The sequence below is a fragment of the Podarcis liolepis genome (assembly GCF_965112155.1).
Source record: "Podarcis liolepis genome assembly, chromosome: 10".
NCBI classification, from domain to species: Eukaryota; Metazoa; Chordata; class Lepidosauria; order Squamata; family Lacertidae; genus Podarcis; species Podarcis liolepis.
In genome coordinates this window covers 39,292,208-39,308,860 of record NC_139562.1, presented here as the reverse complement: position 1 = coordinate 39,308,860, position 16,653 = coordinate 39,292,208, and the positions used below count along the sequence as shown (strand labels likewise).

The 16,653-nt window shown below is 41.2% G+C and overlaps 1 protein-coding gene across 2 annotated transcripts in view; it reads right to left on the bottom strand.

Annotated features, from left to right (window-relative positions):
- Nucleotides 1–2,095: 2,095 nt before the first annotated feature.
- The window catches only part of SLC6A15 (solute carrier family 6 member 15), a 39,130-nt gene continuing 24,572 nt past the window's right edge, over nt 2,096–16,653 (bottom strand). For both annotated transcript variants that reach the window (XM_083464254.1, XM_083464255.1), the window contains exons 5-12: nt 15,702–15,883; nt 12,845–12,955; nt 7,207–7,448; nt 6,906–7,095; nt 6,466–6,658; nt 4,791–4,950; nt 4,497–4,659; nt 2,096–3,523 (exon numbers count right to left, since the gene is read on the bottom strand). In XM_083464254.1, the coding sequence (XP_083320380.1) occupies nt 3,152–3,523; nt 4,497–4,659; nt 4,791–4,950; nt 6,466–6,658; nt 6,906–7,095; nt 7,207–7,448; nt 12,845–12,955; nt 15,702–15,883 (1,613 nt within the window). In that variant the 3' untranslated portion in view covers nt 2,096–3,151. The remainder of the gene's footprint in view (nt 3,524–4,496; nt 4,660–4,790; nt 4,951–6,465; nt 6,659–6,905; nt 7,096–7,206; nt 7,449–12,844; nt 12,956–15,701; nt 15,884–16,653) is intronic.

Below are 16,653 nucleotides of genomic sequence, written 5' to 3'. Positions count from 1 at the left end.
CCTGAAACAGAATGAAACAGAACAGCTGCAGCGGAACCTCTAGTGAATGGGGAAATGTTGCTCTGATTGAATTAGGACGTGGGTCTCCTGAGCTGAGAAGTGATGTTGGGATCATGCTTGGATAGGCAAGATCTGATGCAGGAGGAAGGGGAAGAAGAAATAGAGGCGGGGATGAATTGAGAAAACCTGGGTGGGACCTTCCCTTTCCACCCCAACTTCAATCACTTTGAAGCAGGCATGCCAGATTCTGCCCCACGTTGTGGGTGCCCGGTGTGCGCATGTGCTGTCACAAACATTGTATGCATGACGTAACCTAGTGCACCGTGGTGTGCACATGATGTCACACCACGTGATGGGCCCGATGGGGCTTGTTGTGCCCTCCAAAAGGCCCGGGCCTTTCAGAGGGCACGACGGGCTCCATCAGGTCTCAGCACACTGTGTGATATCATGTGCACACCATGTTGGGGTGCCCAGCTGGGCACCCACATTGAAAAAAATGTGGATGCCTTGGCCCCCAGGGCCCCTCAGAGATGGCGCTTGCGCTTTGGACAGGTAGCAGGAGTGCTAGCTATCCCCTGTGACCTTCTTGCAAAGTAGAGTCTCAATGGAGGCTGGGAAGGGCTTTGATCAGCATAGGGGGAAGCCAAAACAGGAGGCGGAAGCAACCTGAACAGAAGGATGCAGTCTTTTCACCTAGAACAAGGCACTGCTTTCACAGATGGGAACAGGCCCTCAAAATCTCAATATTCCCACAAGGTGAGAGAGTATTGCACATGAGCACACCACACAAGCTTGGCACTTCCATCCAGTTCCAAGCTTCTTGGCTACTCCTCAATTGTATTTTGACTCCTGAGTCCTGTGCCTGCTGCAAAGCCTGCAGAGTCTGTCTTGTTACTTGCCGGAATGAAGTAAGAGCATCTGTCTAATGTGTTTTGGACTGGAACCAGGGCGGTGGGTGCTTGGGGCTTGGCATAACAAGCCACTGCCTTTTCTGCAGTGGTTCCCCATTGGTGGAATGCTCTCCCCAAGGAGGTTTAGCTGGCACATTCCTCTTTAACCAGGCCTTTGGTTGATTGACATCTGATGCCATTTTAAAATGTGCTGTGGAAGGGGAATTATTGGGTGGTGGTTGTTTTTGTTTATATTATGTATTTTCTGTTTTTTATATTGTGATTTTATGTTGTGAACTGCCCTGAGATCTACAGGTATAGGGTGTTATACAATTTTAATAAGCAACAAGAAGAAAAAGACTTTCATAGCTCAGGCTGATTAGGGTTAGAGCTGGCCACCATTTAATGGGGGGGGGGTGTAATGATGAAAGCTTGTTTGAGCCATGCTGTGCACAGTGTCAACCCTCTATTGCTACACAGAGCACAATGGCCACTGATCAAGCCCAGCAGATACTCCATGCTTCCCGCTGCCTAAATACTTTCCACTGAGAGACCAGCGGAAAAGAGGGCCACAAACTGTGCACAGCCTCAGTGCAAAAGCCAGTGGCCTGGAGTTTAGGCCAGGCAGGATCCAATCTTGCAGTCTTCTGATGTGAAGTCAGACACAGTATGCTTTCCCTCACAGGCCCTTTTTTGCTGAAAGCAGCTTCACTCTGCCTCTGAATATCAGAGCAGGATTTGAACAGCTACACAAAAGCCTGGCTATTTGGAGACAGGCCCAGAATTCAGCAGGCCTCTTTTCCAGCAATCAAGAACACAGAAACATTGGTGGTTCCATTCGTCTGAGTCTGTTTTCAAATATGCAGCTTCTTTGTTCAGCCTGGTTGTCCTGCAGCGACATTGCTACATCCCCTCCACTGCCTAGTAAATGTATTAAGTATGAAAGGCCCTATCAGTATTGGCATTCTGCCGGCTCTTGAAGACAACGCCTGTATAGACAAGCAGTTCCCTGATCTCCAAACTTTAACCTCTTGTTTTAATTGTTTTCATTGCTGTTTTAATTTATGTGCTGGTTTAATGGGCTTGTTTGCTGTACATTTTAATTATGGATGTTTAGATAGGAATACTTAGCTCCACCAACCTGGGCCAGCTAGGGACCACCTGCCCCAAATCCAGCCCCAAATTTCCAGGAAGTACAAAGAAAACACCTTTCCACACTCTTTATTCCTAGATTAAATGTAATGGTATACAATTTTTAATTATCACTGACTTAGGAGGGGATTTCTTTTTTGCATAAAACAAGCAAAAAAAACAACAGGTTTAAAGCCATCTTGCTTCAGGGTTTGAAGCTGTTACATACAACATTACTATACATATGTACATTACAAGTATATTATATATAAATATAATATATATAATCTTGTAACCACAATAAATATTAGGAAGGGTTTTTATTTTTATTTTAGGCACACAGCTTAGAAAAATGCAGAATCTGCACAATCTTTTAAGAGTCTTGGAGCGACTCAGTCTTACATAATTTTCACACTGAAAAAACCAAATATAGTATGTAAAATACAGCCACATCATATGCAGTTCCCCAGAGTGTGAGGAATTTTGTGTTTCCAGCATCATTATACTTGGTTTTCTAATACTATTGCTCTATACAGCTATTACATGTAAGAAAATAATCTGCAGGGTTTAAAATTTGTTTGTTTTGCTTTTTTTTTACTCAGCTAATAGCCTAAGGAATTACGAGTGCTTAAAAAAAGTACAGGATATCTACAAAACGTATGTACAAATAAGTGCAGTCAATACAGAATTGGCGAACTCTTTGGAGCTAATTTTTTCTTCCAATACTGGGGGAGTTAACTTGCAGGAACAAAGAAGGAAATTCCAGTTACAGCAGTAGAGAAATATGAATTCACTTAAAAAATTGTTACAAACTGAGGTAACACCTGTACTTTAAAGATAGAAAACTTTCAAATTAAATGCAAAAATAATTCTTTAAAAAATTGGCAATCCTGGCAAGGCTATGCCATCACTGACTGATATTTTTATGTGCATTCCCTTCAGTACAAATGGAAACCAGAAAAAATCAAGCCAAAGGGAATTGTCAAGCTGTTTGTTTGTACCACATGTCAGGATGTTTTTAAGCACAGAGTCATGGGGCACCTGAGATTGCACTCTGGTAAGTGAGGCCAACCACTTCTCTTAAGAGAAAAAAATGTTCCAAGAACAGAGGCATCAACACTGCATTGCAGCTACAAGTCAGACTCTGGCATATCCGACATGTTTGCCATTATGTAACCAATACCATAGCGGCCATTGGGGGCAGTGTCCACAGTTGGAGAACCAGTCTGTTTCCGGTATATGTTTTTGCCGAAATTTGGAGACGGCACCTCGCTTGGACTCTTGCCATGGATCAGGCTGGTGTCATCTCCCTCGAGATTCACAGGCTCCTTTATAATACGCCCCCTTTTGTAGGAAACCGCTGCCAAGCTGCCAGAGCTATCGTCGATAAGGTTGCAGCGACGAATCAGGTAGACTACCGGGACAGGGAGCATTGCAAAAACAATCAAGGACACACAGACTATCAGCCCCCAGGTTGGGTAGTTTTGAAATTCCTCGGTCGCCTGCATAGACCAAGAAAAAATTCAGAAAGATCATTCGCACATCTGCCTTCCTTAAGCCTAGTCTTGTACTGCTCTCTCAGAAACCTTTCTTATTAAGTTGTTTCATTAATTCCTCCCCAAACTGTAAGTGCAGAAATAGAGGTGTTTCCTTATCCAAATTTCTCCCTGGTTTTTGGAATTCCAAAATTCCCCTGCCCCCCCCAATATACAATCGATGCATTAAGAATCTTCTGTTCTCCTCCTTTTTTATGTTGCAAACTGTGTGCAGTTGTGAACTATGTGCCCACAGTCTGCCACACAGCTCCTTCCATTAATACAGGCCTTTTACATCCTCCACATCACCAATGCACATATATGAGCATTAATAAAACACTTAAAAGACAACCTTCATGCAATTGTAGGGTGATTAGATAAAGTCCCTTTTTGTGCCATATAGCCTTGTATGTAACAATTCATCTGACCGCCATTGGCAACAAGGGATTCATGCAGGCAAGTGAGGAAGCTGATAGAGCAGGTGGATGCCCCCTTCTAGATCATTCTGTCATTCTTTTGCAAGTCCTCTTGGTTTCTATGCCAGTAGCGGACGAAGATAAGTCTCTACCTTCACAACAAGCATTAAAACACAGTAAGCTAGCAGAGGAAGAATGGATCACTCCATCTCTCTCACACAAGTCTGTTTTCCAGACTGTTAAGATGTCCTGTTCTATGTTTCCATGCTGGCTACAGAGGAGGAGAAATGTCCCCTTCTCAACAGCTACTATAAAAATACAGGCTATTAATCTGTCTGCAGAATTTAGTTTATTTTTGTAGGGTTATTTACAAGGTTGCTGCAGTGATCTAGCAGCACTGTGCATTTTGTGTGCATTTATAAAATACAATGCAAAAAGAATCTATGTAGTCATATATGCACTCTATATGCCTAAAACATACAGTCATTGATGGTGCATGTTCCTTTTTAAAAACCATCACTCACCTTATCTTCAATCCATGCATTGTAACCAGGGGGACTTAATATCATTTGGACAATGCTAGCTACCAGCAAAGATAACAAAACAATTGGGGAGATATATTTCCATGTATAGTAATAGTACGGATTTGGCGAAAAGCCAAGCATATCCTTTAGGTCTTCCATGAATCTGGAGTGGGAGAGGCAGTGGAGAAAAAAGAACATCATTAGCTCGAGTGGGCTGCTGCTAATGTATGGTTTTGTGATGCTCATAATTGCCAACAATGTTAGCTATATGAACAACTCAAGATGTGCACTTACTTGTCTATCCCGTAAACATAAGACATGGCAATATTCTCCAAAATGACGACAATAAGCAAAGGCAATGTGGCTGAATAGTCATCAAACATAGTTACAAAGTAATTACCAGACCGCTGTACAAATATTAAGCCAATGCAAAAGGCCAGAAGACAGCAGACAACTGCAATAAAGATAAGGGGAGAGATATCAAACATCCATTCCTATTCTTGATATATTCTAGATACAGTGCTTCTCTGATGATGATGATTTTCTTGGGTTAGTGGATACAGTATCTTTTCTTCTTGCATGGAAGAGGCTATTGTAAAGTAAGGGAATACAAGGGGATTGTTCTGTCATTTCTTCCGTACTCTTCACCTCCAGGTGTGGTGAGACTGAGAATGGACTTGAGCCTTTCCCCGCTCTGACCCTCACACCCCTCAAAATGCTAGAAGTGAACACCTGACACGGGAGATTTCATGATTAAGTGAATGTGGTACCTCCTCTAACTGTAAAAATGATTGTGCTCAACTTGGCCATGGGTTGGGTTTGATTTGGATCTGCCTATATATATATATATATATATATATATATATATATATATATGGATGAGCATTTTAGGTACCTATTTAATTCTTGCTCTTATGCTTGGTTTCATGTTGTATGAAGAGACACAAATACTGTAACTACAGGGTGAGTCTTTTAAAAGAGGCCCCGTGGAACATGTGTACAGTGGTAACTCGGGTTACATACGCTTCAGGTTACATACGCTTCAGGTTACACACTCTGCTAACGCAGAAATAGTGCTTCAGGTTAAAAACTTTGCTTCAGGATAAGTACAGAATTCGGGCTCTGGCAGCGCGGCAGCAGCAGGAGGCCCCATTAGCTAAAGTGGTGCTTCAGGTTAAGAACAGTTTCAGGTTGAGAACGGACCTTTGGAACAAATTAAGTACTTAACCCGAGGTACCACTGTACTCTGTATCTACTGGGCCCCTTTTAAAGGACTCACCCTGTATAAATAAGTACAACAAACAAGCAAACAAATGTAGAGACAGTGGTTTCGGTATCCAGAATTGTGAAGAGGAGTGCTCCTGCATTCAGAAACAAAACAAACTACTGTATCTCCTAGCTGCCAAGTCAGACCCTTGGTCCATCCAGCCCAATACTGTGTACACAGGTTGGCAGTGACTCTACAGGGTTCCAGACCAGGGGCATGCCTAGCCCTCCCTGGAGGTGCTGGGGTTTGAACCCAGGACTTTATGCAAAACAACTGTCTTACCATTGAAATATGACCCTTCAGCTAAATAGTTCAGGAATGGATGAATGGTAATCAGAACAGGAGAAAATAGCACTCTGCTTTGAAAAAGAAAGATTTCAGGCTTCTGTGCTAAATTATGTCCTTGAATGATATATCCATGTTTCCTTTACCCTTTACCATGTTTCTGAACAAACCACTGTCAAATATATGAGTTCAGAATATGTGGCTCACTTGTCACTCTTTTTAATATAGGAACCCCTAATATAATTAGGTCTCATTTATTTTTATTTGTGAAGAATTATGGGTGCAAAATTTTGGCAACTTGTTTTGTGTTAGTAGAAATGGAATTTTCTGCCACCATGTCTCCAAGCGGGTCATTTTGATTGTTAACATTTCTTAGAATGAAGTAGAACTGAGGAAAAGAAATCCGTAACAACTCACCAGTCAGAATTTCTTTTCTCACTTTGAAAGTATCAACTATTGGTGTCGTAATGCCTTCAATGGTTCCAAACATGCTTCCAAGCCCCAGATTAACCAGCATAAGGAAGAACATCACTGACCAGAAAGGAGAAGCAGGAAAGTGGGTCATAGCTTCTGTAAAGGCAATGAAAGCTAGACCAGTTCCTTGAACAGCCTGTCAAGGAGAAAGCCAAAGTATTAAACTTGGGTGGCAAACAGGGGCAAATCAAGTCAAAATATTGTATAAGGTGGGCAAAATCAATGAAGAGAGAAGGAGGAGGAAAGAGGGAGCAGAACAATGGAGTCAGAAAAGCTATTAGGAAGTGGGAAATATCTATAAATATCAAAATTGTCCTGCAGTCAATAAGGATTATTAAAACAGTCTGTAATCTTTGCATCAAAGATGGAAGTATCACTCTCACCTTGTCAAGTTCATCTTCAATCTGACAGGGTTTTAGTCCAAGGGGAAACTCTTCTTCTTTGACCTTCTGGATTATATCATAAACCAAATTATAATCTTCTGCTGTGATGCTCGATAAATTAATATGATGAGGTATAATAGCCTTGCTCAGATTGCCGACATTCAAAAGATTGACAATCTTCTCGGAATTTCTGCAAAACACAAGGGAATATAGGCATACACACCATCAATCCAAAGAATTGCTGTGGGAATTCCTAAGTGAAATATACTATAAAAATGGATAAGGAAATGAATATTCATACTGGATAATGCATTTCTCATTTATGATATTTGCTTTGAAGCCCAGAACAGCAAACACCACCAAAGTTGCCAGCACAGAAGTGAAAAAATTGATGAAGGACACCAGAACAGCATCGAAATGGCAGTTGTTGTCTCTCTTGTTGTAGCTTGAAAAGGCAATGACTCCACCAAATCCAAGCCCTAAGGCAAAGAACACCTGAGTAGCAGCTTCTCTCCAGACCTTGGGCTCCAGCATTATTTCAAGCTGTTTGAAATTAGACACAATACATGTCAGCTACAAAATACAGCATTTCTCCTAAATGGAGAGGCAACAAATAATCCAGGAAGAAAACCCCCAGCACCCTAAATTTTTCACCCAAATGTTCAATCCACAAACTGAATTTGCATTCTGTACATTGTCTCATTCTTTTGCATTGCAGGTTGGTCAAAATGTATCACAAGAAATACATCAATCAAAAATCAATATATTTGCTAATCACACACACTTTAAAAACAGCTTTCATCAATGTCAGTCAACAAGGGTTTTGTGCAGCTGTGTTTATAAGCAGCAAAAAAATATTTAGACACTAATGCATTATTATTAATTCTATGTTGTTAATTGAATAGTGTGCAAAATATCAACGCTGCCAAAACAACAGGCAAACTATCATTCCAGGAACTGTTTTCCAAGCATTATTGGAATTTTATTGTTTTAATGTACTGTACTGGTGTCTGACTGTAAATTGCCATGTGATCATAACTGATGAAGGGTGGTTTAGAAATTGCACATGTAAATACAATAAATAAATAATGAAACTAGGACAGCTAATGTTGATGTGAGTATGTGAGATTTCTTCTATGAAGGTCAAAGCAACTGAACAAATTTTTAGCAAGATAAACGATTAAGGTGAATTTTTAGATATATGTTAGATGTCATTAGTATTACTATAATGCAGTACTATGCACTCCTGCTTGGAAGAAAGTCTTACAGAGTTTAATAGGTTTTCCTTCTAGATAAGCCTTCTAATAGTAAATAGAGAGTAACAAAACAAACCATTGTTCCATTATTTACATCTCTATTAGGCATTATGATTTCTATTAAAAGCAAATGTTTCAGCTTTACAAAACTTTCTAAATAATCTCCTAAATCTTTTCCACAGCTAAAAAGAGATTTTTCTGTACTATAAAGTATAATTAAAAACATTTAGACAGGAAACTTTCCCCATAGAAACACTACACTGTGCCACAGATGAGGCAAATCATCACCGTACAGTTATAGCAAAGTTTGCTCACTAGATGGTGCTAAATATACATACTTCATTCTGTTTGAATTTCCACCAGAGGTTAACTGGGATGTCATCCTGCCCACTGCTTTGAAGAAATCTAACTAAGGCTTGGGGAATTATACATGTAATTGGAAAAGCTCTCCCTAGCAATTTTGCCCTAAATGCATGTTAAGTAATTGTCACTGATTTCAGGGAAACCTATCTATCAAGCCTTATAACCCCATCAATTAATAGATAGAAATGGAGATTTGAGGGTGCCATCCTACGTACAATTACCTTCTTAAGCACACTTACTTGGAAGCAAATCAGAATTACTTCTGAGTGAACATGTGCAGAATTTTGGTGGATGGGCCATAGTTCAGTGGGAATGCATAAGCTTTGCATGAGGGAAAGGGGGGGGCTCCATTCAATCCCTGCCATCAATGGGTAGGGCTGGGCAAGATCTCTGATACCCTGAACAGCAGGTGCCAGTCAGAGTAGATGACATTAACTCTAGATGCACCAATAGTTTCACAATTAGGATTAATGTTTGTGTTTACAGTGACGTCCTGTCTACGTCTACTGCAATTGTGTTTAGTGGAATTTGGTCCTAGGTAAATGTGATGAGGGGACGCGGGTGGTGCTGTGGTCTAAACTACAGAGCCTAGGGCTTGCCAATCGGAAGGTTGGCGGTTCGAATCCCCGCAACGGGGTGAGCTCCCATTGCTCGGTCCCAGCTCCTGCCAACCTAGCAGTTCAAAAGCACGTCAAAGTGCAAGTAGATAAATAGGTACCGCTCCAGCGGGAAGGTAAACGGCATTTCCGTGCACTGCTCTGGTTCGCCAGAAGCAGCTTAGTCATGCTGGCCACATGACCCGGAAAACAGTTTGTGGACAAATGTCGGCTCCCTCAGCCTGAAAGCAAGATGAGTGCCACAACCCCAGAGTCATTTGCGACTGGACTTAACTGTCAGGGGTCCTTTACCTTTATCTTTAAATGTGATGAGAGGTGAGTTTAGGGCAGTATGACCAGTTCTAGGAGATGCCTCAGCATGCCACAACTATGATGTAGTGAACTGAGCAAAACAGAAGGCAAGGGGCAGGGGAGGCGCTGAATTTTGGCTTCGCACAGAGCATTGCTGAAATTTGTAAGACCCAAATCTGCCCCTCATGTGACTAGCCTGCGTTGAGATGACTTCAAGGAACCTGGCATTACAAAATGTCCAGGAAGCCCGTCTGGGAAGATGTCTCAGCTTAAAGCAGTGGATATTTGAGGAAGGTCCTGAGGACCTGATTTCCCTGCCCTTGCTGGCTACTGAGCCAGAGGATTAGTTTCATTCTTGTCTCTTCACCTTCTGGCCATGCCAAGGCCTACAAGCTCACCCTGGGGACATGAGAAGGAGGTGGCCCACTGTGTCTATCTTCTTTTACCTTTCCGGAAGGTAAAAGCCCAGCTACATGTGACATAGCTGCTGTGATTGGCAGAGATATTGTGCATGAAAAATATATACCAAGCATTGAGGAATTACTGCATGCAGAGAGAAGTTTAGAGGAATGGTTTAAACCTCCCCTCTCTATCTAGAGTCCTCATGAAATCCTCCTGTCTCCTATGCAATTAAAATTAGGGAGGGGCTCCCATTATCACTATAGGCTTAAATATCCCCTCCCAGCAATCTTGATACACCATGCTTGTTGTTGTTATTACCACTAATCACATCTTTAATGTCACATGTAGTTAGGCCCAGGTTTCTGGGCCCTGGGGCAGAGGAATGGAAGGGGTGGTGATAGAGGTTACTTTGCAAGTGCTCACTAAGGGGTTTTTTTGTTTTCTTTCTTTCTTTTGCAAACTTTTGTTTGCTTGACCCTTTGGGGGGCAAGCAGCAAAATGTCAGAAACATTCTTTCTTTCTCTCCTTCTTGAAGACAATGGAGAGGTAAAATAAAGAGAGGGAGAAGGAGCTACTTTGTACTCCTTGGTGGAAAGGTGGGATCTAAATGTAATCATAAGTAACTAGAAGGAAAACCAGCATTTTGTCAAAGAAGCAGTTTACCCAATGGTTTTTGCGATCGACTCTGTCTGCCAAAAGACCATTACTTCTCTGTAAACCTGTCCACACAAAACTACTACTTGTTTAAGGTGTGCACAGAAAATGTGAAAGAAAAAAATTCTTATATACTGTCAGGGGTTCCCATCTACAGAGGGATTAGCAAGAACTCAGTTCAATCCAACTGCGGCTTGAGACTTCCCGTGTGACTTTTCCTAAATCTTTTAATCATTCTCTGGCTTAGTTTTTCATCATTAAGACATGAGTAATGCTCCCAGTCTTCTACCATGTATTTGTCTACAGGGAAGGGAGTGTCTTTTTAACAGACACTTGTGGCTACTTTGTATGAATGATCTTGACTAAGGACTTGTGAGTTTTCCACAACAGAAACTAGAAGATAGTGAGTAAAACCAACCATTTGAACACACAAGAAGATTTTATAACTTCCCAACAGAACAAGATTTCCAGTGCAACCACATTCATGTCTGCTCAAAGTAAGCTCCACTGTGTTCAATTGGCCTTATTCCCAGATTACAGGTGGGGAACCTGTGACCCTCAAGAGTTTGTTGGGCACATATTAGCCCCACCCAGCATGACCAATGCTCAGGAATGAGGAAGACTGTAGGCCAACAACATCTGGAGGGCTACAGCTTCCCTGCTCTAGAGTCTTGCCATCATTTTATCATGCAGTCCTCTTCTGGACTGTGGAAGTGGAATGGTCTCCCTAGAGAGGTTGTGGACTCTCCTTCCTTAGAGGTTTTTAAGTGGAAGTTGGATGGCCATCTGCCATGGATGCTTTAGCTGAGATTCCTGCATTACAGAGGGTTGAGTAGATGATCCTTGGGGTCCCTTCCAGTTCTATGATCCTACCTGATGCTTTCACATTAACCCACTTTGTTACAGGACAGAAAACATGTAAGCCTTTGCATATGCAGGGGTGTGCGCACGTAGGTGAATAAGCATGAAACTGAGTTGTGAGGCACATGTGGCTTCTAAACAGTGCAACTGAAAATCCTGATTTCTTCAATAAATACAGTAAATTAAGAGAAAATGTTTCTAGAATGTATGTAATGTGGGAGCATAACTTGACCTTTGGCAAAGTCAATGAGATTGTTGTTTGAGTGGATTTTGACACGCTAAACCTGTTTCATGAATGATGCAGGAAGCCTCCATATTCTAAACTAAATATGAAACCACTCACGCTATGATCAGGGGAGTTCAGTCAGTCATTGGCCACGAGGTGAACATGGCCAAGTCACTACGTTTCAGCCTACCTCACAGGATTGTTATGAGGATAAAATGGTATGGGGAGCAGATCCATGAATGCTACCTTGAACTTCTTGGGTATTGAAATATAATAAATAAAAGATTACATCCTTATTGGCCAAGATGAGGTGGGGCAGCCATTGTGGAGAGTGAAATTATGAGATGGACGCTGAGAAAAGGAAGAATTGTTGGGTGGGAATTTTCCAAGAGGGTACTGCATGGAGGCAGAGGCTTTGTGTTTTATGGGTCATGCTGTGGGTTACTTTTGATATGCCCCTCTTAGAATCTTTGTCCAGCCCTAGCACAAGAAGCACTTTGTACCAGAGGTGAATGACGATGCCTGGCATATGCAACTGTCTGTAGAATCATATTCAAGACTGTTGAATGTTGAATTAGTTACCCCATGCTACCCTACTATGTAATCCCAATCAGATTGACTGGATATGTTTATGGAAGAAGTGGAGGTTGTAATCTGAAGTAGGTTTCCTACACACACACACACACACACACACACACACACACACAAAGCAGCTTTCCCGTTGTGTGATCCTGTACCACCACTGGAATGAGTGTGAATCAAGTCACTGTGCAGACAGTGCTAACTGGGTAGAGACTTTGTTTGCCCACTCCCTGTGGGCTGAGACTTTGGCAGTGTAGACATTACCAGCTTAAAGCACAACTTGGTCGTTCCTTTTCTCAATTCAGATCTAAACTCTTAAGTGGGGAATGCATCAAAATGCAGTACCACATTTTTTTTAAAAAAGGACAATATAACAGGATAGATATAGATTGTGGCTAACATCACATGTACACTGCTTCCCAAACCAGTGATGGGAGTGTATTTGATGCAGAGTAAATAGTAGTGTGTACACAGCCTTGGTTTGAATAGTGTAAAAAGGATGAGATTTTTATTTAATTTTTTGTTAATGGAGCTTATGTTGTACAGCAGATACACACCAACTCAGTTGACTTCTTCCACCTAACTGCAATATAATCTGATCTTGAAACAAGAGTTCATGCAAACTATTCAGGCATGAAACGAATGTCAAAAGCAATCAAACATAATAGGCAGAAACCAAGTACATACCTTAGGTGTAAACATGTGACGAATGCCATCCAGTGATCCATTTAAGAGCAGCCCTCTGATTAGAAAGCATATAAGTACCACATAAGGGAAAAGGGAGCTAAAGTACATTATCTGAAAAATACGAAAGAAATGTTAAAATAAAACCCATTAATGGCCCTTGTCCACAGTCTAACCACATTCACAGGGCATTCAGAAACCTAAGGTCATCTGACATTCCCAAAGCCCGTCATGGCATTGTGTGCTTGCTTCAGAGATCTGAAGAACTGCAGAATTATAGTTTGTGAATCCATTGCTCTTGTTTATCAGAAGAAACAAATCATGTGAAGTAAGAAATATTTTGAAACACTTTGAAGTATACCGTGCTACTTGCGGTGCTATTAAGAAAGGGACTTCAACGTGAAAGGATATGAATTGTTTTAGTGATTTGGCCATGTATTTGACCAATGCATTATTTGCAACAACTCCTTGTTTTCTGACCAAGGCTCCAACTTTATTCAAATACTCAACAGGAAAAGGAGGATCCTTGCGTTGTATTCAGCACATCAACATACATGTAAAGCACAATTTGCACATTGGGAGTGAACCCCAGGAATGTGCCTCTTGACCCCTTTTCCTTCCCATTCCTCCCTTTCTAGAGTTGTTTCATGCTAGATGGATAACAACCAGGGCTAAAATAAACCATCACTCCCTGAGGGGTTGGAATCATGGTTCAAAGTGGGACATTGTAGTTATGAGGGAACAATGTTTGCATTTTACTATGGTTTACTTCAGTGAACATGTAAATTGTAGTGACAGTTAATACAAGGAAGGGAAAGGAAATTGTTGCTGAGATGGGAAAGCAATACACATCCAAAGGGTGGCACACAGGAGCCTCTGGGTTTAATCTAAGGCCACATCCTCACCATACATTTAAAACACTATTATAACATTTTAACAGTAATGGGTTCCCCCTAAGAATCCTGGGAATGGTAGCTTGTTAAGGATGCTGATAATTGTAAGGAGAAGAAGGAAGAAACTTGATATTATAAACACCACCTGGTAAAAAAGATATTTTAAAAGTCTGCCTTTTGAGTCTTATCATCATCATCATAAAACAACAACAACAATTTTGTACTGGCTATATTTTAGTTAAGAAAATAAAATAATAACAGTCATAATAGGAAACCATTTCTGTACCAGAAGTTATATTGCTGCTGAAATAAGAGTTTAGCAACTGTTCCACCACAATCTGTTATATAAACTAATAATCTGGGAAGATGAAATTGAAAAGCTGAATTTGTAGGGATGTGCAATAGTATACATCCCTACATGGGGATTTAGTCCCATGAAAGTTAGATTGCATTGTACAGTCACGAGTCTTGGATCTAATGGAATAATCTGTGAGGGACTCATAATGTGTAAGATCCACTAAAAATGAAGCTTGTGAAAGAGAATTTCCCAGTGAATTGTGCTTATCTGAAGCACCCTGTGAATAATAATAATAACAATAATCTGCTTTTATTTGCCACTAGTTTTATTATACCACATTCTGGCATGACTCAGTCCTCTAGCCCTAAGGGAAGGTGGCCATGACAAGAGTTCCCATGTGAGTATTTTCACCCAACTCATTCTGTGAAGACATCACTCATTTGACTGGTGAGTCAGGACCACTTGCAGAAAAAAGAATCAGGGCAGGGTATGTATGACTTCCCTGGCAAACTCCTATCTTCAATCTGGGACATGTCACAGCAAAAGTACATCAAAGAAAGGATAGTATCTGCACATTCCATAAAGAGCACCCCTCCCCCTGCATCTCCTATTGCAATAGAAACAAACAAAAAAAAGCCAATCCTTTAAGTAAACTGTCACATGTTCCAAAACAGTCATAGATGGATCAAACATCAGGCATGTGTATTAGCAATTTAGAAACTGGCAAATGGCAGAGGAAAAGTAGGTGCATAGACTGTGGAGGCTCACTCTGTATGAAATTATCTTCAGATCAATTTTATCATTCTTACACTGATCCCCAGAATATTATGGTTGCATGGAATGTGCAATGAGAAATGTGCAGTAGGGCTGGACATTTCTGTGTGCAAATGCTGCTGGAGCTTCTACTCATCTTGACCCTCTGCTTCCCTTTGTGCCCTATGTGGTTAGCTCTGGCTCCAGTGCTAAACTCACATCTCCACTGCTTCTGCTTTTCTTCCACAGCAACCATGCCTCTGAAAACCAGGCCTCTATCCATTGCCTCATCCAATGCCTCTGCTGCTCTGGGCTCTCATTTTTCACAAGCCTCCCATACACAATTGGTGTGATCAAATGCTTTTTAATGTCCATTTCTCCACTTGCAGACCACATGAAGAATCACAGTCTAGCATGTGGTTCCCTGTCTTCCTTTTAGGTGTCTCCTTTGGGCATTGACATCCTGAACACTTAATCTTTGACACTTGGCCTGGCAATTTGCTTCATGGACGCAGTCCAGATCCAGAAACAGAACTCCATCCTGAGAAAGCCAACTACAAATCCCATTTCTTTGTTGTGTTTTCTTCCTTTTTCTTTTTTAATTACACACCAAGATGCAATTATAAGAATTATCTATGGCAAATGAAAACAAAACAAAGATTCTCATACCACAACACTCCCTCTTTTTTTATCCAAGTATGGTTTCTGTATTTAATAGACTACGATCTTAATGTTGATGTACCAACATTTCTCCACTGGAGAGATTACAGAAAAGCATGGTGAGTCATAGCTGCCAGCCTTTCCATGCAAACTTTATGGGAGGATAGACAAAGGGGTGTGGTGGTGAAGAATTCAGGTGGCAAATGTGAAGAAGACTTAAATCAGTTTTAAAGAAAACAAAAAGGGAACTACTCACTTTGCCTGAAGACTGGATCCCTTTAATCATTGCTAGGCACACCATGACCCAAGCAGCCAGCAAGCAGATCGTCATTTTCCAGTTTAGACCTCCACTCTCTGAGATAGAGCTGGAAATATTGAGTGCTTCTCTGTACCAGTAATATGTTGTTGCAGAGCTTTTTTCACACTCTGGCTCCACAACTGATCAGAAAAGGAAAAGGCAATCTAAAATATTAATTGGATCCTAAATAGAAAGCAACATGTAGACAGTTCTACAAAGCATTCTAATTCCTATAGTTTGTTATCATGGTACTGCCACTTGTGGCTTATCCAGACACACACATTGGAAAATGCAGGTCAAGTGCTTTGGATTTTTCCATTCTTTTGAATCAGTACAGCACCACATCTGCAGGTAATCTATTTTGGACAGGTGGGAGTTGTGTTTGTTTTTAATCTCTAGCCTTCATGGAATATGTCCATATTGTGAACTGACAAGGCACACAGGAGAAGAGATCACTGGTGCCCAGGACCAATATCAGCACCTAGAGTTTTGAGGGGAGTTGCCAGGGCCCACCCCCAATGCCTGCTCTGCCACCTCCCCTTTATCTATTTTTTCTTGATCCAAACCTAAGCAGTGTTGATTAAAAGGATCTAGACACTTGTAAGTTTCCATGGTGAACCAGACAAGGCATTATTCTGAAGCATGGGGGGAATGAAAAAGGTGTCATCAGTCAACTGCTCAGTGTTGTGCAGACAAACGTGTGAGGGCCCATTGACAGAGGAAGGGAGCCCACCAGAGGATGGTTTGACTGGGCCCTGCCTCATATCTGGAATTAGTACTTTTAAGGGATCTATAAAAAAAATGGGATTAGCACATACAATTTGTAATGTAGTAATGAGGAAAGCTGCAGCTGCTATAATTCCCTCTTCTGCAGAACTTTTTAAATAGCTCTAGAAGTTCTTAATGTTTT